This window comes from Podarcis melisellensis (assembly GCF_964234715.1).
Source record: "Podarcis melisellensis genome assembly, chromosome: 1".
In the NCBI taxonomy this organism is placed as follows: Eukaryota; Metazoa; Chordata; class Lepidosauria; order Squamata; family Lacertidae; genus Podarcis; species Podarcis melisellensis.
In genome coordinates, this window is record NC_138528.1 from 86673791 (window position 1) to 86699345 (window position 25555).

The following is a 25555-nucleotide window of genomic DNA, read 5'->3' on the forward strand; positions in this document are numbered from 1 at the left end:
AGCTGGGGGCTAAGGACCAACTAGGTAACTACAGAAGGAGTTGCATGTTCTTGAATAAAGTTGTCTCAGCTCATTTATAAAATGAAAAGGCAAGATCAAATACAACAGTGGCCAGGAGGGAAGTGGAACTAGTGGAACTGCAGCTCCCACATGAGGCCATTTGTAAAACTGAAGCTCAAGTATCACAGCAACCCAGCAGAGAAGAGATGTGTTTGTTATTTCCCATATAAATGCAACATTCCCCATGCATGCTTTTAATTTAGTTCTTGCAAACTTATTATTGATATACCATTATTTTGTGGTCAGTGACGGAGCAGGTCTACACATTACTTGCGCCAAAATGCCCTCAAAATATTATGCAAATATTTTCTTGTGGCTGAATAGAATGTTGGATTTAACCATAGAGTTTCTTTTCTGCAGGGTATGGAGGGGAGTCCTGGATGTATTGCTCCTCCCACTTGCTTCTCTGGCAGGATCAGTCAGATTCTGTTTCCGTTCCAAAGTGCACTATAGCTAACAAAACGGGGGGGGGGGGGACCTACCACCTTGCAGCACAATAAACAGAAAAATAACCATGTAATGGAAGAGATCAGAAGAAATGACAAAGTTGGCTCCAATCTAGGACAAATCTCCTCAGTGATAAGCCCATCTCACCCTGTACTGTAGAGCAGTAGTTACCATTAGCTAATTACTGAGGACCCCTTATTTTTTCAAAAGCCAAACCACAGACCCCCTACTCTTGGAAATTTTGATAACTCTATAGTAGTTGCCTGTGCAAACCTATTTTTTGAAGAAAATGTGGGGTAGCCCATGAGCAATGGGTTTTAGGTATTCTAAAAAAAAACACACACCATAAAATTCATTATATTACCGTGCAAAAATCACAGTAATTCAGTTGGGAGACAGACATATTTAATGTTATTAATGAATAGTACAAGTGAACAAATTAGGATATGCCTAGCAACTACTAAATGATGATGATGATGATGATACTTACTTACTTACTTACTTACTTACCAGCCACACATCCGTCTGGGTTGCCCCAGCCACTCTGGACAGCTCCCCCAAAAATGTTCAAAACACACTAAACCTAAATGTGATGGGAGAAATCATGCTTCTTTTTGTCTCGAACAATCTCTTCCACCTCCGGTTCAATATTTCCTACTTTTATTCTCAAATCTGGTTCAACATCAGGCCAATTTCTATGCTTGTTCTTCATATAACAAAATGTTGAAAATGTTTGTTCACAAAGATATGTGGAACAAAAGGGAACTAGATGTTTCAAAGCTAGATGTTCAGCTAACTTCTTATAATCAGCAAAAACTTTCACCCAGAATTGGTCCAGTCTACATTCTTTGAATGATTTCAATGAACCACCACAAGTCATTTCAAGAAGTGCATCTTGCTTTTCTGTAGATGAGAGCTGTTAGTTGTATATCACCACATTCAAAAGGATTCCTTATCCATGAGTTTTCAGGATTTGGTGCAGGGAAGTCATCTCTGAAGCTAGTCCTAAATCATGCAGGTGCCTAGTAATGTCATTTTTTCCTTCTGGTATCAATTCGTCAGTGGCCTCCAGAAATGTCTTGTGTTGGGATGTTAGTGAGGCTACTACCTTCTACCTGGCTTGCTCAAAACCATAGTTTTTAAATCACTGCCTCAATCTTATCTTCAATGCAAAAAATATTCATATCACTACCTTGAAGGCTTGGTGTTGAGGGTGTTGCAAGTATGTGAAAACATCTGCTATGGAGGCTATAGTAGCCCTTTCGAGGACTCAGAAATCCTTCAAACTGCATTAATAGCCACAAAGAAAAGCAGTTCCCAGCCCTGATCCTCCAGACTATAACGGGTAGGCAACCTAAGGCCCATGGGCTGGATGCGGCCCAATCACCTTCTCAATCCGGCCTGTGCATGGTCTGGGAATCAGCATGTTTTTACATGAATAGAAGGTGTGCTTTTATTTAAAATGCATCTCTGGGTTATTTATGGGGATAGGAATTCGTTCATTCCCCCCCCCCCAAAAAAATAGTCCGGCCCACAACATGCTCTGAGGGACGGTGGACTGGCCCACGGCTGAAAAAGGTTGCTGACCCCTGGGCTATAATTTGTATGGGCTTGAGGGGTGATTTGGTGTCTTCCATCTGTGCTGGTCCCAGTTGAAAACATTTATGCACTGTGGGAGGTATCAACAGAATGGCTCGTGATAATTTCAATATGAGGGCTCGGACCCTTTTGTACCAAGACTGAATGGGAGAACGGCCACTTGCCTCTTTAAGGTACTAGGTTTCAGGCTCTGATCTATCTACCCTTAACGTGTGCATGTAAGAAATTTTCACCTTCCTCCTGCACCACATCACCTTCCGGGTTCCCTCATATATGCACGTGCAAGATCTACAAGAGGCCAAGATGGCAATCTCTATCCTCCCATAACAAAATGCTCCTCTGCCAAACGTGAAGCCACAATTACAAGACCCTGGCCCTGCATGAGAGCTATGCACAGTGGAACCTCGAGTTGTGGACGTAATCCGTCCCAGAGGCACACCCTCAATTCAAAGTGTTCACATCCAGAAGTGCTGCGTCTGCACATGTGCCCGGCGCGATTTAGTGCTTCTGCACATGTGCAAGCGGCGAAACCCAGAAGTAACCCGTTCCGGTACTTCCAGGTTGCCGTGGGGCGCAAGACGAAAACACGTAACCTGAGGCATGACAGTATTGGAAAGGTCCATGGACACTCCTGAACCATAATGTTCAGGTTGGCAAACCAGACCCTATAAGCCTAGAAGAGAGTAAGAAACAGTACTTTCATCTCTGACCATACCCTGTAACTCTTTGCATAGAAATATGTACACATTCCCCTTGGCCAGAGACGTGTGCATCCTTTCAAACAGAACCTGGAGAAAAAACCCTGCCCACCTTTAAGATGGCTGAAGACAGATGTTTGCCCAGATGACCAAATCTGCTCACAATGTGTGTCTAAAAACACTATTGTGGATTTTACAACCAATTAAGAGTGAAATCTGGTCCAGAGGTTATGCCACTCTTAACTCTGCATTAGATTCACCGATTTACAAACAGTGGAAGACTTTACTTCTCCCTGTACAATGGACATGGGAACTGACACATCCTACCACTTTGCAGGGAAACCCACAAGTACTGCCTTGTCTCCAGTCCCTCTTGAAAGAGTTGCGGTGGTAAGGCAAATATAGGTTAATGCCTGCAGGCGAGGCAATCTGCTATTGCAGGAAGTCTCCGAGCAGAGCCCACTTGAATTATCTGCAGCTTTGGTTAAAAAAAAAATGACTATAAGCCTCCATGAGATCCACAACAGCTAGGAAGTTCCTTTGCTGGAAAATATCCACTACTGCATTGAGGCTTTCCATCATACTTACTTCTAAAAGAAAGGAAATGGCTAACTGATAAAACTACCTTCTGAACAACATTGTTTAGAACAGAGATGTGCTCAGTATCTTGAGATTCAAGAGAAAAGAACACATCAGATTTTTTTTAAAAAAATGATTTGAATAGACATCAAATTTTAAGAACACACGATTTCAGACAAAAACAATTGTTGGATGTATAAGGTGGCGATTTTTTGAGTTTTTGTTACGTTCCAAGTTAAAGTTTAAATATGGCAACAACGCTTAGCTGAGATTTCTGCATTGCATGGGGTTGGACCAGACGACCCTTGGGTCCCGTTCAACTCTACAAAAATATGATTCCCAAATTCTTTGAACTCAGCTAGTTATCTGTGTGGAAAGTGTCTCACTCACTGCACTGGCAAAATACTGGCATCCCATTAGAAAAATGTGGGAAATGCAGGGCAGAGTAATCCTCAGTCCCAATTTTTGCACGCCTGCTAGGGATCAGGATTTGGCAAAAGTGCCCCTCTACCAGTATGCAGGGCCCTGCTGTCCCCACCAGGTGCAGTGAGGACACATTACCGTACCTCTGGCAAAGCTATTTTGGGTGGCACATGGAACAGAGCAATGCTGGTGCTAGATCCACTGATGAAAAGGTAGCCCAATTCTTGGAGACTGCTGATTTTTGCTCTGATGCCATAGCGGCCTGCAGCTGGTGGAACAAAACCATCCACACATTCACTGCCCCAGTCAGGAGGGAATCTGCTGCTCCCTGTCCTTCCAATTAGGATCACTCCTTTTTCCGAAAATAGAATTCTACAAGTATTCATGAGGCGTTAATAGCATTTTCTGTTCTGTACCTGAGCTCCATTTAGATTTGGAAGAGTAACTTTTGGTTAAAGATTTCCAGACAGATAGAGATCACATGCTGGCAAAAATATCAGCTAAGTGGGATCAATTTCAATGTGAGTGATTATGTGCTTAACTCTCCTACCAAAATCAGCATGACTTACAAGCACTTCATTTTGCATAGTTTAATTTGTTCCATTATACTTTTATTGAGATGTTACTGCTTGGCAAATATGTCTACATTCTATTTTAACTTGACCTTATTTGGAATCCACATGTATAGCACATTATTGCTACTCTTACATAAACCAACTGATATTTTGTGCAGAAAGGGAAAAAGGTAGACTGCCTATAGGACTGTTCTTGCACAAAACACCCAACAGGGTTCAATGTTCACAACCATCTTTAATTGACAATAAGGACATGAACTGTAGAGGAAGAGCAACAGTAGAACAAAAATATGCTTCTACTGGTCTTTTAACTCCTTCAGTCTTCTGATGGCAGATTTCACTGTCACCGCTGAAGTGGTGCTGGAAGAAACAAAAAGTATCACTATTATTTCAAATGAGACAAACAATTAGCAGTTTCTGTAATAAGCTTTTAAACATTTTTTTAGAACTAACAAGAGTCAGCTAAATGAAATGTTTAATAGTGCATACAAAATGTTGGGGTTCTTCTTCTTTAGATAATAATAATAATTTATTATTTATACTCTGCCCATCTGGCTGGATTTCCCCAGCCACTGTGACTTCCAAGAAAATATGAAAAATACAATAAAACATCAGACACAAAAAACTTCCCTAAACAGGGCTGCCTTCAGATGTCTTCTAAAAGTCAGATACTTGTAGTTGTTTATTTCCTTGACATCGGATGGGAGGGTGTTCCAGAGGGCAGGTGCCACTACTGAGAAGTAGCAACCATGAGGACTGCTCCCTTCCCTTGCATCTAGTGTTATTTTTTAAACACATAGTGTCAAACCTCTTACGTCCGCCTCCGCTTGCATCCATTTCGCCCAACGTCTGCGGCAAACCCAGAAGTAACCAGCGGGTTTGCCACCGTTCACACATGCGCAGAAGCGGCGAGTGCAGCCCATGCCTGCGCACAATGGCGCCTCTCCCAGCGACCCATTTCTACCTCCGGAACGGATTATGGTCGCAGGTAGAGGTTCCATTGTACATGTTTGATAATCACATTGTTAATGCCACATGTAGTTAGGGTTTTAGAGAAGATGTGGTTAGAATACTCTACTTCAGGGATGCCCAACAGGTCAATGGCAGGGGTCCGTGGTAAATCGCGGTTGACCCCCCCCCCAAAAAAACCTCAACGACTCCCTAAAAAAAGCCAACAACTTTTGTCAATCCAATGGATAGATCACTACCAGCTTTTGTTATTGTGGGAGTAATCAGTCTCTTGTAAGCTGGACATCCCTGCTCTATTTAAATAACTTCTACCTTCCCTTTCACTCCCAAACATTGATCACTGTGAAGTTGAAGAGAAAATGTTTGATATACAAAGGGGATTAGACAAATGAATTAGAGAAGACTACTTAGTCATTGCAGCTATATACTATCTCCTGTGTCAGAGGAAGCATGCCTCTAAATACCAGCTGCTGAGAGTCAAGAGCAGGAAGGCACTTCTACACGTCCTGTTTGAGTGTATCATAGGGTTCAGGTTAACCACACCGCTGCAAAAGCAGAATCCTGGACTAGATGGGCCCTTGGTCTGATTCAGCAGGGCTCTTCTTAATTTACTTTCCAATAGCATATCAAACACCACACAGCACCCACCACAGATGAAAATGGAACATTCCCCCCGGCGCGCATACCCCTCAACCAATATAATTTCCCTTACTTGTATGTCCAGGCGCCACCAGCTACTGTTTTCATACAAGAGCCACAGTGCCAGATACCCACAGCTTTCCTCTTCATTTTGGTCTGTAAGAAAAACACAAAAGCTACTTACTTCCACGGGAGCATCTACCATACCACATCACTTCCATCAAAATGCATCTCAGCATCTACTCAACACTTTAAACACACAACACAGAACATGGTTTGTTTGTTTTTTTAAAGGTGATAATAAGGCATGTTTTTAACCCTACACACATGAATTTGCATAGAATCAGGTCTGAGCAAATGTAAGCTCAGGACCACACACCAAGAAACACCACATGTTCTGAAACAGCAAGCACATATTGGGAGAACCGTTTAGCCCAGAGGTAGGCAACCTAAGGCCCATGGGGGTCATTTAGCCGGCCCACGAGCTGCCCCTGAACCAAGCCGCCCACTTGGCGAGTCCCCACGGGCTGTGCTAAACCAGCACAGCACCGCAACTCGCTTCCGCTGCCCTGGAAATTGCGTCTGCGCATGTGCAGATGCCGGAAATCACATCTACGAAGACACCAGAAATCGCACCTGCAGACGCGCAATCTGGCCCGTGGAGGGATCTCCTTGGAGTGAACTGGCCCAGGTGAGGTAAACCTTGCCGACCCCTGGTTTAGCCCCATGGATTCTCTATTACGTGCTTCCACAGGGTGTCAGTCCTATCCACCCCCCATTTAACCTCTACTTGAAATGGTGGTGTGGTCACTCAAGAGTTTTGTAGCCTGCTGTTGTTATGATGCAGCTCTACTTCTCTTCATCGTCAGCAGCTGAGGCCATGGATGTGCTGAATCAGTGCCTGGCACCATTCACATAACAAAAACTACTACAGTCGTACCTTGTTTTGCGACCGGGATCCGTTCTGGAGCCCCGGCTACTAGCCGAAAAGGACACAGGGCAAAGTACTGCGTCTGCGCAAAGCATGATTTAGCACTTCTGCACATGCGCAAGTGGCAAACCCGGAATTAACCCATTCCGATACGCTAGACAAGGCAGACGTTCACGGAGGTATTATTGTATAGAGTCCCTTTCAACTCTACAATTCTATGAATTTTCAAAAGTAGGGGGCTCATGGCTTAATTATTAAAAAATAATGGGTCCACAGTATTTAATTAACCAGTGATCTACAGCATTTGTGGCACTCTAGTGCTGTTGGACTATAATTCCAACCATCGCTAACCATTGGTCATGCCAGCTGGGGCTGAATACTGTTGAATCTACAACACCTGGAGGGCCACAGGTTCCTCATACCTACTCTATACTCTCATGAATTTGATTGTAAATGATGGTTACTTTCAAGCCTCTTTAAGTTGATTATTACCAAGAATACTATGCCTGAGCAGTTTAGTTAGCACAAAAGGCAAAATATGACTATTAAGTGGAGTTTTTGAAAAAATGAAATTATGGACTGGGAGCTCTGCAGTAACAGAGGGTGCACTTACCTTGCCACAGAAGGAGCAAGTATATTTAGCATGCTGGCTAATTTCAATCTTCTTCACCATTTTCCTCAGGGAAGCTCCATATCGGGTACCATATTTACCCACAATCCCAACCTTCTTGGTTCGTTTGGCCTATTACCATTGGGGGGGGGGAGAGAAGCACATTAAATTTTCATTTCTGGCAAAGTTATTTGCAACTATACCCACACTTACAACAATTAACAGCCTGACTCAAGGCATGTTTACTCAGAAGACATGGTGAACTCAGAAAAACACAAATTCCAAGTTAAAACCATTTATTTCCAGTGTAGTAATGACTAACAACTTGTAATAGATACTGAACTGGCACAGTGACCAGGATATATAATCCTAAATGCGATGGGGATGTAACCCACACATTTAGGATTATGTATCTTGGTCACTATGCCAGTTCAGTATCTATTGGACTGCAGCAGTCATCTATGTTCTACAAGTCTCTTATTTGCAAAGGTAACTGCAAAATAAAATAAATTGCAAAATAAAATACCAGGAGATGGGGAGGGTGTTTTCTGCAAAGTAAATGCTTCTTTTTAAATATTTTTTTGTCATAGAATGAGAGGGCAGCTCCCTTGCCAACCATATTTATATTCTGCCCTTTTTTTCAAGAACCTATGAGGATGAGGTTTTCTTATTTGATTCTCACAACAACTGCTGACAGATAGTAGTAGGCAAAGCCCTCACCCCTCCAGCTTTACAGCCTGAGGCCCCCCCAGATAAAGTTAAAACAACATGCTATGTGTGACACCACAAACAGAACTTTCATACCGGCCCTTTTAGAACAAATGACACAAAACATTACCCCCCTGTTCAGGCAAGCTCCCACAATCAATTACCCTAGAGCACAAGCAGGGACACATGGCCCCTCCAGGTGTTGCTGGACAACCATTCCCACCACCCCTAACCACTGGCAATGCTGGCTGGGGCCTTTAAGGGTCCAACAGAGGGCCAGATTCCCATCACCTGGGCACTGGTAAGAGATGTGCTCAACCCACCCAATGCAAATTACAGACCCTTTCCTCTTCCAAAGGTTCTGATGGAAAGGCCTTTAGCTTTTTTATTCTGGATCTAGGATCAGAGGTTGGCGAGACCCACAAGGTGGTGAAAAATCCTTGGCAGACTTTTTTTGCCAAAGCATTTCAAACACACGCTTAAGAGGATAAACCCTGTTCTAATTATTCCTAGGAACAATACAATTTCCTCTCACTGAAACAGTCCAGAAGATCTGAGCACCTTTGATCTTGGAAGGGGGGGAAGCGAGAATGCGGACAAAAGGAAGGAAAGGAGCAGCAACCAAGGATGAGGAGCAAAGGCCAACCTAATTTAAGAACCGGCGAAGCTTTTCTTGCAGGTAACCAGGCAGCAGAGGGCTGCCGATCCCTGTGCTACATTCATTTTTAATGTGTGTGCATGCATTGCAACATCAGTCCTAAGCTGGTGGGTCAGGACCTACCAGGTCCATGCAGAGCATAGCTTTCAAAAGGACCTTTCGGGATTCCTTAGCCACCTCCTGCAGCAACTGCTTAAGACCAGACACCCCCAAACTCGGCCCGCCATCTGTTTTGGGACTACAATTCCCATCATCCCTGACCACTGGCCCTGTTAGCTAGGGATGATGGGAGTTGTAGTCCCAAAACAGCTGGAGGGCCGAGTTTATGGATGCCTGCTTAAGACGAAGCTGACAATTCCTCTCTATTTTCCATCGTTTAATTTAAACTGGAGGAGGAGGAGGGAAAGAAAAACACTCTCCAGCTGGCCGCCGCGCCTAGTCAAGCGAGGCTTCGCAGCAGCAGCAGAGCGCAAGCAAGAGAACTCAGCCCGCCGCGACCACCATCCCTCTCCCTCGCCTCCAGCGCCCCTTCCTCCAAGCCGGCTTCCCCAAGCGCCGGCGCCGATCAAAACTGCCCCCAATGCTCGGCTGCCTGGATTAGCCTGCCCCCATGTTTCCCACCCCCGGCGAATCCCGTGCGGGAGAGGCGAACGACGGAGAGGATGGCGGCGGATAAAACCCGAGTACCAAAGGAAAAGAGCGGTTGCTCACCATCTTGCTACCGCTGCAGGCCGCAGGGAGAGAGAAGGAAGTGCCCTCTGCGCACGCGCAATGTCCCGCCCGGCCAGGAAGAGGAAAAACTTGAGAGTGTGACGCAACCGTTGAGACCGAGGAAGCGATAGTAGGATTGTCTGCGCGCCAGGAGGTACTGCGACTCTATGGTCAAGCCTTCCTCGTTGCTCTAGCTTTTCAGTTGTTGCCTCGAATAAAGAGTAGCAGCCGCCTTAGTAGACGCGGCAACTGTGAACGACTTACTTACAGTAACTGCATCGTGCTTAAGGCGTACAGTAACTCCCTTTGGATACTAATCTTGCATTGTGACCCAAGCATAATAGAAAATAAGTCAGTATACTGGGGGAGGTCAGAGTCAAAAGGCTGGGACACTGGGCAATGGCTAAATAATATGAAAATGCAATGTGCTATATTCATTTTTAATACGTGTGCATGCATTGCAGCATCAGTCCTGAACTGGTGGGTCAGGACCTACCTGGTCCATGCAAAGCTTGTCTGAGGGTCTGGGCGTCAGTCTTGTTAGAATAAAGTTACAAACTCAAAACAAAAAAGCAGCTGGTCCCTGGTGGGGGGCCTCCAGTCCGCTTAACCCTCCAAGCTCCAGGGCAAGTGTACCCAGGGTGCCCTCGCCCCTGTACAGGCCTGGGACTTACCACTAGGTAATGGTCTGATGCAAGGCGGGTCACAACAACAGCATTACTACAGAAATACAGTGGTACCTCAGGTTAAGATCTTAATTTGTTCTGGAGGTCTGTTCTTAACCTGAAGCACCACTTTAGCTAATGGGACCTCCCGCTGCCGCTGCACAATTTCTGTTCTCATCCTGAAGCAAAGTTCTAAACCTGAGGTAATATTTCTGGGTAGCGGAGTCTGTAACCTGAAGCATATGTAACCCGAGGTACCACTGTATGTGGTTAAAAAAACTTAAGAAATGGGTGCCCATATGCAGGCTTGGGTTAAAAGTAGCTCCTGAAGAAGACTGCCTTAAAGGATCCATAGGGCAGTTTAGCATCAGGATAAAGGAATGCCTTTGGGCAGCTTTGGCAGGAAAATGCAGTTGTGATGCACACACAGATTTGTTACAGCCAGACTGGGCTGATGTACTGAGCTGCTTCCAAAGAACATCCAGAAATGTCAGCTGGCACAAAATGCAGCTTCGATCAGACTAACCAGAGCCGGTTGTATGGAGTGTAATTCCACTTTTATACCAGTTTCACCATTAATTAGCTGCTATAATCCCAAATCTTAACCCGAAAGCATAAATGAAAGGGCCAAGGAACTCTCCCTTTGAAGGCAATTTCCCAATTCAAGCACCATTACCAAAAAGGTCCTGTCTCCACAGCTACACCACCGCACATCAGATGGTGGGATGAGGACAGAGAGAAGGGCCTTGGAAAATTAGCTGCAAATGAGACTACTTCTATGGGAGAAGGAGGTTTTGAATTAAAGTCATATACAATAAAGGTTAATTTCAAAGTGTTTTATAATTTTGTTTCTTTCAATCAAAGTGAAATCACCTGGAGGAAACAAAGAAAATCCTTGAATATAGATCCACTGAGTCCTGCCTGTGTAGACAACCTGATTCTGCAGCTGACTCAGTTCAATGAATGGTAAACAAAGGTAGCTTGGTGGAAGGGTACATAAATTACATGCAAAAAGGTCTCCTGTTCAATTCCCACCACCTCCAGGTGGGGCAAGAAAAGGCAACTGCCAAAACCCTAGCCGCTGCCAAGTCAGTTGTAGACAATACACCAAGCCGAGCAGTGCTTTGATTCTGTATAAGGAAGCTCCATCCTTACCCAAGAGTGAGCAAATCCCATCCCCTATATAGATATGGCCTGGACTTGTGCTTTGGTGCTTGTAAGAAAAGGCTTGCTGGGCTTGAGTAAAAGCAAAGATGCTAAATGACAGAGGATAGGTGGAAGAGCAAAGTATGCTCTACACGTTTCCTGTTGCCTACCTGGAATGGAATCTGAAGGTTGCCAAGTCTCTTCCCCCACAAGGAATTACCCACCATCTATGACAAGGGTGGAAAACATGTGGCCCTCCAGATGTTGCTGGACTCCAGATGTTGTTGGACTCCACCTTCCATCAGTCCCAACCAGCATGGCCAATGGTCATGGATTATGGGAGCTGCAGTCCAGCAACTCCTGGAAGACCATGGGTTTCTCACCATTAGGTAAAGGTAAAGGACCCCTGGATGGTTAAGTCCAATCAAAGGCGACTGGGGTTGCGGCACTCATCTCACTTTCAGACTGAGGGAGCTGGCATTTGTCCACAAACAGCTTTCCGAGTTGTGGCCAGCATGACTAAACCACTTCTGGCACAATGGAATACTGACGGAAGCCAAAGCACACAGAAAAGCTGTTTACCTTCCCTCCACAGCAGTACCTATTTATCTACTTGCACTGGTGTGCTTTCAAATTGCTAGGTTGGCAGAAGCTGAAACAGAGCAACAGGAGCTTACCCTGTTGCATGGATTCGAACCACGGACCTTCTCACCCTGAACCTCTAACAAGTCTTATATCTGGTTCTAGTTTATTGTAACTTACGGATTCAAGGAAAACAAACAATTAAAGCATGCCTTCTTTTTCAATACCACTGTGCAAACAAACAAATATTTATTTTAGAAAATGTAACCAGAAGTGTTCCCTTTCTCATAGAATTTTACAGGCCTGCCCTCAAAATAGGCATCCCACAGTTCTTTCTAGCAGTTTCTTGCTTAATTATTTAAATCTGTCCCACGAGAATAGAATTGTTGAAAGCCTCTAAACTCGCCAAACAGGATTTATTTGCTGCATGAGGAGGAGTATTCCATCTCTCAAGAAATCCTGTGGAGAGGTATTAAACGCAGAGCTGCAGCAAAGATTCAAGTAGTAAAACTCATCTGTATCACTGCAGATTTTATTGGAGTCGGGATAGAGCCACAGATTCTTGATTTCCCAGCTAGAGAAGCAATAAAAAGAAGGCAGCTAAAGCTGTTCAAATCAGCAAACAGGGTAACCCATCTTAAAAATAGATATTTATTTTAACAATCAAAGCAATTTTCACTGATTATTCTTTTTCCCCTCCTTTAAATACAATCCTAGTTAACAAAAAAAGCGCAACATTTTCTGAGTTTACTGTCTGCAAAAATATTCATCAACACGCCGTTTCTTGCACAGACTTGATTCCGTTTCACTTGATGGAGTCTGTGGTCCAGAACCTTCACATGCATCAACCATTTCCACAAGCAGGGCTTCATCCATATCATCTGCATCCTCCGAGAAGGTCCTCTGGAAAAGGTTTAAGATGGTCTCCTGATTTTGGTCCTGCTAGGAAATTAAAGAGGGACATCACTGGCAAGCAGGCAAAAGAGCTCTGCTAGTCAACAGAGAACAGACTAAGAAAACAGTCAATAGAGGAGAGATGGAGGTGTTCCCCAAGTTAATAAGATGCAGACTGGACCATCAAGCCTTCCTTCCTCTCCCTGCTATTTGAGTGGTAAAGAGAAATGGGACACACTGAAATAGCAGGAGGATATCTGAAGAGCAAAGGATGGAGCTTCTCCATCAAAGTCATTGCAGTGAGTGACACCATCCAATAGGTGCCTTTGATTCAAGCATGGCTGCTGTCCACAGAAGGAATCAGAACGTGATAAGTCTTGCCTGAAAAATTGCTTTTTTATTCTATTATAGCAGGGGTGGGGAATCTGTGGCCCTCCAGATGCTGTTGGACTACAACGCCTATCAGCACCTGCCAGCATCGGTAATGGGAATGATGGGAATTGTAATCCACCACCACCTGGAGGGACTCATGTTTCCTCTCCTGGTATGCCCCACAGAGAAACTTACGGTCTTCAAATAAAAACATCTTGAAGGTCCCAGGCCACAGAGAAGTTAGGCTGGCCTCAACTAGAGCCAGGGCTTTCTCGGCTGTGGCTCCGATCTGGTGGAATGCTCTGTCACTAGAGACTAGGGCCCTGCGGGACTTGACATCTTTCCGCAGGGCCTGCAAGACAGAGCTGTTCCACCAGGCCTTTGGCCAGGGCACAGCCTGACTCCCTCCCTCGGCAATCTTCGTGGAGCTCTGGCACAATGGTTGCCAGTGGCTTGATTTGAATCAATTTTATAATGAATGATTTTAGAGTGTTGTTTGTACTGTACTTTTGTACTTTTTTATTTTTGTTAGCCGCCCTGAGCCCGGCTTTGGCTGGAGAGGGCGGGATATAAATAAAATTTATTATTATTATTATTATTATTATTATTCCTACCCCAGCTTTATTGCACGAAAGACCATGCACCTTGGAGAGAAACTAAGCGCCTCCAGGAACTTAGTTTAATGTTAAAAGTTACCTTGCAGAGGAAGTAATCTGTAGCTTCAGCTGTCTCAGAAAACTTGGCTTCAGACAGGCCAGCTTCCCCTAAGACTCTGATCTTCTCTTGAATCATTGGCCTAGTGGAGAATACAGGCATTACAATTACAAAGAAGAGTCAAGCAAGCATCTTTCTTAGTGAAAGCACTGAACTAACTATAAGCACTGAACTACTCTGCCAGTAAGCAGAGGACATTCAGAGATGAGGATTTTTTTTTCATTACTTTGCTGCACACTAGTTCCGTATATACTGTCTTCTCAGATTTCTAAGTGAAGATTTCAAAGGCCTGCATTTTAAATTCCACCTCCCCCCCCCATCCCAAATAAAAACAATTCCTTCACAATGAATTTGGGATATTTTGCTTGGAAGTGGAGGAATGTGGGAAACACCAAGGAGTAACAGGGATATCAGGAAAGATAGAGAAAAGCATTTGTGCTGCCCAGCAAAGTCCATCCTCTGCCTCTGTGGTTTCAAAACATCGCTATATAGACACATCTCCCCTTCTAGCCTAGGACTGGGAACTTGCACCTACAGAAAATAGCAAGAGCTCTGGGAAAATAGCAGTTTGGTATATTACTGCAGCTGTGCATATCCCTAAAGTTAAAAACTAATTCCCATGTGTAGACAAGCTGGCTGCCAACATGGGCTTAGCAAGAGGGCAAGTCTGGATCCCTGCTGAGAGGGGTTGGGGAGAGAGGGGAGAATCCTGCAGGGAAATAGACAACACTGGGGAAACTGTTGGGGTCTGCATGCATAGCCAAAGTCTTCAGATGACCAACAGTGCCAGGTGAATAAGCTTCACTTGCACTCAACTCCAGCCCAGTGAACAATCTGAAGGGGAGAGAGTGGCGATAAGACAGGAATGAGGAACCTCTGGGTCCTCCAGATGTCACTGGACTCCAACTTCCATCAGTCCCAGCTAGCATGGCCCATAGTGAGGGATCATGGGAATTGTAGTCCAACAATGGAGGGCCCTGGATTATTTACTCCTGTTGTAAGGAATACAAGCAAAGCCTGTGTTCTACTTAGTCAGCTCCCGAAACTCTAATTTCATGAAAGTCAGGGTGTGGTATGATAATGCAACCTGAGAAGATTTCTGATTAGAGACAGAAAGAAAGAACAACGTTATCTGAAAATACGCTGTGTGTATGTCTGAATTTTTGAACATGCACAGGCTGAGAGCTGGAAGCAGAGAAGAGAAACATGAAGACATGCTTAGAACAACAACAACAAAAAAGGTAGTGGGTAGATTTCAGCAAAGATTAAATTATTATAGTCTAAAGCAATTTCTGAGACTGGGGGTGAAAAATTAACACATAAGATAGGCAACAGACTATACGGGGCAAATGAAAGTCAGTGAAACCCAGATGGTGCAAAGATGTAAATGAAAGGAAGATGGACAGATTTTACAGCTAAGGGACCCAGAAAGGGAAGAACATAAGGCCTGTGTGTGGATAGAGGACCATATGCAAAGAGCCCAAGTTGGGAGACTAGCAATTAACAGTGCAAGCTTATAAGTGTAAGAGTAAGTCCCATTGACTGTACAGGATTGCCGCCTATTCAACAAGGAGCAAAACAAACAAACAAAAATGCAACTAATTAAAAAGTAAATAATTTGTTTTTAAGTAAAAGTGTTATGAAAATATTTAAACATTCTGCACAGAGCAAGGGGTCCTTTTTTTCTGTCAATGGACACTCTCTCTTTATAACCTTCCTATAACCAGCCCCAGTCAACCAGCCACATGAAATTTCTGAGCACTTTTCAAACGCAGCCCCATGTAGAGCTCATTACAGTAATCCAATGCTTATTATCACTGTGGTTAAGGGGATGCCCATCAAAAGCCCAGCTGCCACAATCAGCCCAAACGAGCTCTGCTACATGGCAAGTTTGCCACCGCTCACTCCCACTGGTGAGCGCCATGTTCACATAAGGCAGCAACTCATCTGTGACAGCTGCAATTGCTATGCAATAAATACGGTCCTGCAAATCAGCCTCAAGATTTAAAAAAACCAGAACGTCGCTTCTTTTCAACGGAAGGCAACGCTTCATGCGACAACACAAACTTTCCACTACCCAAGTGTTCTCACAGAGCCTCGTGGAAAGAGACAGGGGAACAACCCCCACCCTGGCAAACAGCACATTTTCTTCCACTCTCGCACTAACCATTTTGTGGACAGAAATTTACAAGTAAAATGGGGAAATGACTGTCATTAGCTTTCTTTCATGTGTGGGCGATATGTCATCTCCTAGTTTCTTCTGAGGGAAGGGTATAATTATTTGCAAAGCTGATATTCAGGGCTCCAGGGAGTACAAAACATCTGATGATGTGCCTTGTCTTGCTGCCGGTGGGCCATTTTCCCATCTCCACCTTGTAACACAATCCTCACAAGCCTATAGGCGTTCCTGGCTTCATCCTACTTTTCTTCTCAGTCATGATTGTGGACTGCTGGAGAGGTGTAACAGAAGTTACAGAAGGAATATGCTAGCTAAGCATGAGTAGACCCAACCCGACTACTTGGCTCTGGTCTTCAGATCCTCCACCCCAAAAACCCCATCTTGAGCACATTGCAAGCTCAGAGTGAGCAATAACCTGAGGTGGCTTGCATTTCTTCCCTTAAACCCTTGCAAAATGCTGAAAACCAAGGAACAATCAAGTACCAGTCATCATGCACTTGAATGACACTTGTGATAAACAGGAAAGATGCTGATTTTCCAAAACTGGTTCTGATAGCAAGAGCAGAGCGCTTCCAAACTCCAGGTGCTTTTGTAATAGTCTAGCATGCTCAGGTTGTGAGGAAAGTCATTGAGCAGTGCTGGTGTAACATTTGGCTGCTCACTACCTATGGGCCCCAAGTGGAATCAAAGGGTTCTAACTGGGTGACCTTCATCCTCTCACGATCAAAGTTATAAAAAACAGCATGGAAGGGGGAGATGGAGAGGACCAACAGAATCATAGAATTGTAGAGTTGGAAGAGACCATGAAGGTCATCTAGTCCAGCTTCCAGAAATGTGGGAATCTTTTGCCCAACTCAACCCATGATTAGGGCTGGGTGATATATAGATCTGTCATCCAAAATGAGTTTGAGGTCCATATCATGATATCAGTTTCATAATTTTTGACCTGACAATATATTACAAATCAATGCCTCTAAATAGTTCCATTCCTTATTTCGGGCACTGTGATATATCAAGTATATCGCAATGTTTAGCTGGTGATGTTTTGCAATGTTGAAAACCAGGTATAGTCCAGCCCTACCCATGACCCCGAGAACAAGAGTCTCATGCTCAACCAGCTTCCTACCACAAGTAATCATCAGCTGTGCCTTTTGCTACCAAGTAGTGAACATCCACAGAATTTGTTTGCCCAATTCGGTGCGCCCGATCTTCTGCTTGGATCAAAACCTGCATTAAAAAACCAAATATGCAAATTAGAAAAAAAAGAGAGAGAGGAGAGCAATGACTGTTGCTACAACCCCTAACAATAAACCAATGAATCATTATGCTTGGCACAGAGCAGATGGCCCTCTCCTTGCTGACAAAAATTATTAAAATGTAAAGAACGAACGACTGAAAAGAAAGCATTTTACCAAAAGGAAACACTGAGGATCAAAGAGGGAGCTAACATTCACAAGGTGACTCGAAATGGGCTAGCTTGTCACTTTGTGTACTTCTATTTTCACAATGGTAAGAACAAATGAAGACCCCAGCAGAATCAGGCCAGATTCCCATATGGGATTCTGTTCCCACAGTAGTCAACTAGACGCCTAGATAAGAGTGCAGTAACACTCATGGCCAGTAACCACTGCAAACCTAATCCTCCATGAAATGAGTCAGGATGTTCCATTAAAGCAGCACAAAAGAGGTACTGTTTGAAAGTGTACAAAGTTTATTCCAAACTACAGTTACGATACCAAAGTTGCTGGCATCTGCCTGTCTTGGGAGACAATGGAGCACTTACAATGTACAGATCATGACATTAACCTAAGCACTGCAATGTATTTCAGTATGTGGTTATTGGAGCAAAGACCTTCTACTGCATTCTTGCCAACTTCATTTTGAGAGGAGAAAATTGGGGATGGGGCTGCTGGACTGTAAAAATGGAATCCCGAATTAAAGCTCAACCTCTTACCTAGATGCACAATTGACTTAGGGAAAGCCACTCTCTCTCTCACCCCTGCTACCCATCTTCAGAAGAGGAGCAAGAGTGGTGTACCTCATACAAGTTGTGACTTTAAGGACAACGGCTTGCATACAGTAGCGCAAACAGAGTTACATACATACAAAAAGGACTTCTTCTGCTCTCCCTCCTGCTCCTGAGGATCCCCCAACCCTTAGGAGAAGATTGGGGGATAGGGGGTCACTGAAGAGAGAGCAGAGGAAGGTGAGAGTTCAGATGAAGTCTGTTGTCCAAACAAAGTGATAGTGCTTGGTGTAACCCAATCGGCAAAATCCCAGAAAGGTTAGTCATGGCTAAATCCAGTTAACTGGAGCTTAGCTGCATCCATGTCGTCGTTTTCAACTAGGTTTTGCTCAGTAAAGATTGTAGAGGACTTGATAAATGATAAATAGGTATAATTGTTAAAGGGAAACCTTAGCCACGCAAACACCTGAAATGGAGCAGGAGGGAGATTTGACTGAACAGTTTTGTAGTCATTAGGCCGCAAGAGTGTGTTTTGGTTCAACAAAGCCAAATCAAGCAGACTATCAGCAATGTTTATTTGTAGTGAGAGCTGAGTGATCAGCAGTAGTATTAAATACTATATGCAAAACATGTATCACCACCAGACAGATACTCATTTTTATAGGTTCCATCTAACAACCATAGCTACAAAGTCATTGTACTTTAACACATAAAGTACGCAATCCAGTTTCCTCACAAATAGCCTCTTATGGTTTTATCTTAAACTCTGAACAGCATCCTTTCAGGAGGAGCACCCCCAGACAGTATCTAAGCTATCTTACCCCAGGGTTCCAGAACAGCTCTGCAAACACAACCAAATCAGCGGACGATAAGGTGAGCCCCATGTTAGCTGCCGTTAAGGAGAGGACAGCCACAGAGTGCTTGTCAGAGAACTGGAACTCTTGGCAGAGGGACTGGCGCTCAGCTGAGGGTGTGGAGCCGTCAATGCGAATGTACCCAATATGCTGAAAGGGAAGGTGAGGAAACAAGGGGTCACTTATCATCAGGGCTTGCTCCTCTCTCCTCACTTGGCTGAAAACTGGAGCCATGCCAAATGGAGCATTGGGATCCCACTCCTTCACTAGTCAAGTTGCAAAGCAGATAATTTATCTTACATTTGTTATATTTTTGACCTGCCTTCGCTCCAAGCAGGTTAGAGTTGCTAGGTAGTTGTACTTGTCCAGGCTTGCTGGCCATCAGTTATCACATACCTGCCAACCAATCCCAATAAACAGGAGTTGTTGGCTGGTTAGCTAATTTACCCCCAAACACTCCCTCATGCCATCCGGCCCTTCATTCTCTCTGACCCTTCTCCCCACTGCTTGGAACAGGTAACAAGGTTCTCATCCTGACACTCAGCCCAGTACTATAATAAACAATTTCTGATATCTTTGAAGAGCGAGAACATTATCTAGGAAAACCTATTTTAAATTGCCTTAGCACATATTTAAGGCAGCCCTGACATATGAAGGCCATTGATACCAGGGACATCAAGGTGAACTTGAATCTGGGAGAGCTGCATTAAATCTTAGCTAAATACAGATGCCACGGATGAGGAAGGTTATTATCTTTCTGGAACCAAATGCTTTCCCTTCCAATGAAGGCTAGAGCATGCAGTACAGGGAAGGCCTGTGAGCTGCTGTATTTATGAGGGACAGGAGTGCCACAAATGTCACATGACCACACCTTTCAATTTGATTAGCATCTCCCCAGCACAACTTATGGAGCAGGTAGGAGCTGCTCTCTGGCCTAGCTCTGAAACTTGGAAGCACCCAGAGCCAGTGGGACTTCTCTGAAGCTCACTGGGATGTCAGAAACAAAGCTCCAAGTCAGGGGAGTGGCAGGGTCAATGGCAAACACACAGGGAATTTTTGGCTACAGGGAATTTTGCTACAGAAATTATGTCAGATGGCTATTCAGTTGGCAGGGAGGAATGCTAATGAGTCAGTTTTACATGTAATTATTTATATTCTTCATACTGTTTAAACTTTATATAGGTCAACTTTTCATGCCTGCTTCGTTTTAACAAGTCGGGTTTTTTTTAAAGCTTTAGTTCATGACATGCTATTGATTTGAAATATGAGAACTGACAGCAGGAAGATTATCTTTAACGCATTTAATCCCTCCTGATGTTGACTGGTTTACTTCAAGGTTATTAATCCCAGTGGCCATGTTTGTATTTTGTGAATTCTGGAAAACACTAGACAAGATGGCAGTAAGAAAATGTACGCAATGGGTTTTTATACACCATTGTGAATAGGTTCCAGGCAACTTTGTATTGTGCCAATGATACAAGAGTTTACCAGGATCTCCAAGTCCTGGAAAAGGAGTAGTAATAAATGCAGATCAATTTACCTTTTTCTCCAGGTTCTCACAGATTGTGTCCAGGATGAGTTTGTGATGAGCGAATACCAGAAACTTTTCTCTTCCACTTTCCAATAAATCAAAGATATATTCTCTACAGTGAATGAGAAGTGGGGGATAGGAGGCTCAGAAGATACACATATGATCGTTGTTTCAGAAGCAATCAGTGTATGGTCCTAGATCAGTGGTCCTCAACTTTTATTTTATTCAGAGAACTGGAAATTCAGCCAAATCCCAGTTCCGAGGACCTGTTTCTCACATGTAGTTGAAACTACGGACCATTTTTGAAGACTATAAAGGTCAGGACCTTTCCCAGCTGCAACGAACATATTACGTCCAAATCTCTGCATCAAAATATGATCAGTTGTTTTCTACTGAAGATCTATCCGCACGTCACCTTGTACAAAATAGGTTTAATACATTTGAAATGAAAGCAATTAGGACTCAATTTGCTTATTTTCAGCAGAACCAGAAAATCTTATCTCAGCCCTCTGCACAATGGGTAACTTTAACGATAACATTTCTGTAAAATATTTGCCAGGCTGGTTCAATACCGAGACCAATGCTACAGTGCTCAAATGTTTTAATTAACATTTTTCCCAAACTTGATTTCGCTGCCAATCTTGTCTTGCAATTTCCTTTCCACTGTAGCAAGAATCGCCTAGTCAGGTAGGTTTGTGTGATACTGTGAAACAGCAACTTACATGATACAGTGAATTTTGGCTTCAGCAGTCCTGTTGTAAAAGAGAAAGAGAGCTTCCTTCTGTTCTTGTTTCTGCAAACAGATATTTGAAAAACCCATCAGTTAGGTCCAGAAGGTTGTAGCTAGCAGCACAATGACTAGTGGGATTCACATGTGGCAGATTTCTGCAGCCACAATTCTAAAAGATGACATGCTTGAATTTTTAAAATATATTTACACAAGTATAAACCTCCATTGCCCCCGCGTATGTTTTGTTTGCTTTGCCAAACCTGGATAATTTGTTCTGCTGTAGAATTATTAAAGGTGAAGTGAGAAATAAACACCCTATGGAAACCAAAAGAGGTGCAAGGACCTTTAATCGGCTCTAGCAGGAGTAAGAGTAGGAATGAGAATTCCCCCTCTAGTTCAACGTGTTGTTATTTGATTAAATTTTTTATTAAATCTAGCACAGGCCTAATGTATAAAGCAGACTTGGGCCACTAAATGCAACTCTAAAAATGTCCTGTGTGAATACAACATATATATTTCATACAGGTACTGTCATTGGAGTTATGAGGATGTCCAGCTCTCTGATAAGCATGCACATAATGACAAAGACAGATTCCCCTTTCAATAATGTGTGAAATGGACCTAACCTGCAGGCTTCTGACTTTCGTTGCCATAGCTGAATAACTTTACTGAGGGATATGCAGGTTTTATCATGAGGCAGCTGCCATCTGTGCTGGAGGAGACTCTTGAGAGTCCCATGGACTGCAAGAAGATCAAACCTATCCATTCTTAAGGAAATCAGCCCTGAGTGCTCACTGGAAGGACAGATCCTGAAGCTGAGGCTCCAATACTTTGGCCACCTCATGAGAAGAGAAGACTCCCTGGAAAAGACCCTGATGTTGGGAAAGATGGAGGGCACAAGGAGAAGGGGACGACAGAGGACGAGATGGTTGGATAGTGTTCTCAAAGCTACCAGCGTGAGTTTGACCAAACTGCGGGAGGCAGTGGAAGACAGGAGTGCCTGGTGTGCTCTGGTCCATGGGGTCATGAAGAGTCGGACACAACTAAACGACTAAACAACAACAAGCTGCCATCTGTCCCTGCTAGGTCTTGATGGAAGTTACCCCAGCAATCACTAGGCTGGCACTTTTCCCTCTCTCCTGAGGACATGCAGAGTCAACAACACAGGTTCCAAAGTTGGTCCCTGTCAACTGCCTGGACCAAGAGCTAAGCAGTGGAGACAGAGCTACCCTTCTCCTGTCTATCATATCTCGAACTATGCAGACAGAAACTCAGTTCAGACATCACAGCAAGCCATGGTTTGTACTAACCACAGTTATGAACCAGTAACATGGTTTGAGCTTTCAAATGTACAACAGGCAAACCACAGTTTACAGCCAATTGTCTGTTTTCGTTTCCTCTCTCTTCAGCACGCAGCTTCAGAAATTTGTTGCTCTCTCCCATCTCCATGGTTCAGCAACCTCTAGAGACAGAGCACAGCAACAACCATGACTGTGCTTGGTCGGTAGTTTGTAGAATGGCAAACCAGAGCACAAACTGCAGCTTGATATTGTGACTTTGCAACCCTTTGGAAACACAGGTTTGTAAACTGGCACAGGGTTCAGATGTAAATATACAATGTAAAAGTCACATTGTATATTTAGATTTTTAAGCAACCATTCGTCATTGTGATGGAATGCAGCCATGTTCTCGCCCAACAATATTTCCGACTCACACTCTTATAGCCCTTGGCCATTTCTTTTGCAGCCACTGCCAGCTCAGCCTTTGTCCTTGCGTTAATGCCTTCAGGAGCAACCACCACCATTCTGCGCTGCTTTGCAGGGAGCTGAGAGAGCACGTCAGACTTCAGGCGACGGATCATGACGGATTCTTCCAGCAGAAGCTTCAGTTCACCAAGGCTGGATGAACCAGAATAATCCCACCCCCAAGGCCGCTGAGTGGAATAGACACACAAGAGGAAGCAAAAACTTCATCAGTAGCATCATCACTCATGCAAGAACTGTGAGTATACTGCACATCTATGCACTGGGATTCAGATACGGAACAGAACTTGAATTTTTAAAATAATACTAATAAGAAGGTTTGAGCTTACACGAGTGCTAAGAAACATTTGGAAAAATGTTCTAGTGATCCAAAAACCAAATGGAGTTCCAGGCTGAGCATTAGTGTGATATGCAAATATGCAAAGAGAATTCCCCAAAGATTTTAATCTCTGTCATCCTTTCCAACTGTAACTGTGCTGTAATTTGTATGTTCATCTGAGGTCAGGAACAGAAATCACACAAGTGAATGAGAAGTGCTCACTATTTTTGGTTGTTTTAGTCCACAAAAGTTATGTAAATAATTACGTTGTTTTCTGCATTTTTTTAATGTTCCCCATTCATTGAAATGCCTTTTAAAAACGTTTATTTATTTTATTACATGAATTACGTTAGTCTCAATTATCTACTATGGCTGAAACTAACAATGTAGGTTTCAGCAGAAGCAGAGCAGAGGAAGGTATCTGGGTTGAAGATATTGCTGGAGGATGTCTGATTGGAAGAGTAAGGCAAATCATGGGCATGTCAGTGCGAGACATTTAGGAGCACACATCTGGAGTCTGTTTCTCAGGTATGTCAGTAATAAATAAGAGCAGGCTTCCTCAACCTCGGCCCTCCCGATGTTTTAGGCCTACAACTCCCATGAACCCTAGCTAGCAGGACCAGTGGTCAGGGATGATGGGAATTGTAGTCTCAAAACATTAGGAGGGCCGAGGTTGAGAAAGCCTGAATAAGAGCAATCAGCACAAGTGTTTTGCACCACTTTTCAGTGAAGACAACTAAGGTGCATCCAATCCATGATCCATGAGCATTTTTTTTCTAAGGAGCTCTGAATCATGAAAACTGTATCAACCCCCTTTCTTTCTAGCATTGCAATGGAACTCTAGTTGCAACGGAACTCTAAAGTGTGTTTACAGTTTTCTCGGCATAGCAACTGAGGGATGACCAACTTGGCAATCAAGAACAGAAGAGTCTCTGTTTGGCAGGGCACTGAAGCCCTTCCCCAGCCACTAGTCCACTCCCCTTTCTGGCTTTTGAGGTTTCAGCAGGCATGGCCCAGGCATTTTCAAATATATATTTTGAATCCCACAAGAGCTTGGTAGTTAAATGAAAGCAGAGATCTTCAGAAAATAAAACTCTGCAGCTAGCAGCGCATTCATTATCTGCACTCCTTCGGCTTATTCAGAACCCTGTTGGCAATTAAAGAGAGCCTCAAAGCACAATCATCATATTGACAACGTTCAACGGCCTTGTAAAACTACATCCACTAAAAACATGCAGGCCCTGGATTCCTAGGATATCAAACAGCAAAGTTAAGAAGCCGCTTTTTTTGACCCGGGCCATTCTCAGTGGAAGAAATTACTTGGTCGCATGTTTCAGCAAAGCTCCTGAACTTCTCCTGGCTGAGCATCTGTGACAACCTACGTGCACTTTTCTGTCTTTTAATGCTCACTATTCACATCACCTGCTTTGAAAAATGGCTCGATGGCAACTATAAAATTTGGCTCATAAATAAAAAGAGGTGACGTTTCATTTGTTGCACTTTTTTATGAGCAAGAAGTGCCAAGGAGTTGTGGATCGTAAACCAATAAACTAATTCCATCTTTGCTTATTGCATCTGCTAGAGATTTGTGGTCTTCTGCCGTGAAGCTAAATCAATTCCGTTTAAAATGGAGTATTTTTCGGGGTCTTGTTTTTTTAAAACTGAGGTGTTCATGTTTGAGATTTTCTTGTTGCTGTTTAACCCAGACAATACAATTTATATTAAGACTATATCCTACTTTTATTATGGCAATTTCTATCCTTATGGATCCCAGAGCAATGTTTAATCATATTTTTGAGCAACCCAGGAAAGAATTACACATCACAAAGACAACAGGGAAAGGAACACTGGCAAAGGGGGAGGGGAGCAGGTAGGAGAAGAACTTTAACCCTTCTCTTGCCCACCAATTCCTCTTCCCATCCTGCACCACTATCAGCTGGGCTGGAGAAAGCCTGGTAATGGGGAAAACAGCAGGGGGAGGGTGTTTGTGGGAAGAGTTGGTGGTGCAAGAAGGGTTGAGGGCCCACAGAATCCTTGAAGGATGGCCTGAAACAGGGGAATTCACAACAGAAAGAAATGAAGAAAAAGTTAGAATGAAGAAAAAAACAGTAAATAAGGAATAGTGATGACCACATATACCTCAGACATTAGGAATGCCATAAAGCAGAGAGAATCAACGTCTTTCCATTATAAGATAGCATTATAAATATGAATAAAGATATACTGTATTTTT

General features: G+C 43.6%; 2 protein-coding genes across 5 annotated transcripts in view; both read right to left on the reverse strand.

The window, feature by feature from the left end:
• Positions 1–4596: 4596 nt before the first annotated feature.
• RPL37A (ribosomal protein L37a) lies at positions 4597–9708 on the reverse strand. Its single transcript, XM_081886111.1, has 4 exons — positions 9608–9708; positions 7534–7662; positions 6063–6145; positions 4597–4741 (listed from the first exon to the last, which is right to left on the reverse strand). Exons 1-4 carry the CDS (start codon positions 9608–9610, stop codon positions 4678–4680), a joined length of 279 nt encoding a protein of 92 aa, XP_081742237.1. The 5' UTR covers positions 9611–9708; the 3' UTR covers positions 4597–4677.
• Positions 9709–12491: 2783 nt separating this feature from the next.
• The window catches only part of SMARCAL1 (SNF2 related chromatin remodeling annealing helicase 1), a 38541-nt gene continuing 25477 nt past the window's right edge, over positions 12492–25555 (reverse strand). For 3 of the 4 annotated variants that reach the window (XM_081885549.1, XM_081885551.1, XM_081885550.1), the window contains exons 11-17: positions 22955–23173; positions 21233–21303; positions 20520–20622; positions 18947–19129; positions 17286–17386; positions 13963–14062; positions 12492–12942 (exon numbers count right to left, since the gene is read on the reverse strand). In XM_081885549.1, coding sequence (XP_081741675.1) covers positions 12748–12942; positions 13963–14062; positions 17286–17386; positions 18947–19129; positions 20520–20622; positions 21233–21303; positions 22955–23173 — 972 coding nt within the window. In that variant the 3' untranslated portion in view covers positions 12492–12747. The remainder of the gene's footprint in view (positions 12943–13962; positions 14063–17285; positions 17387–18946; positions 19130–20519; positions 20623–21232; positions 21304–22954; positions 23174–25555) is intronic. The other variant, XM_081885552.1, reaches the window with a different exon arrangement.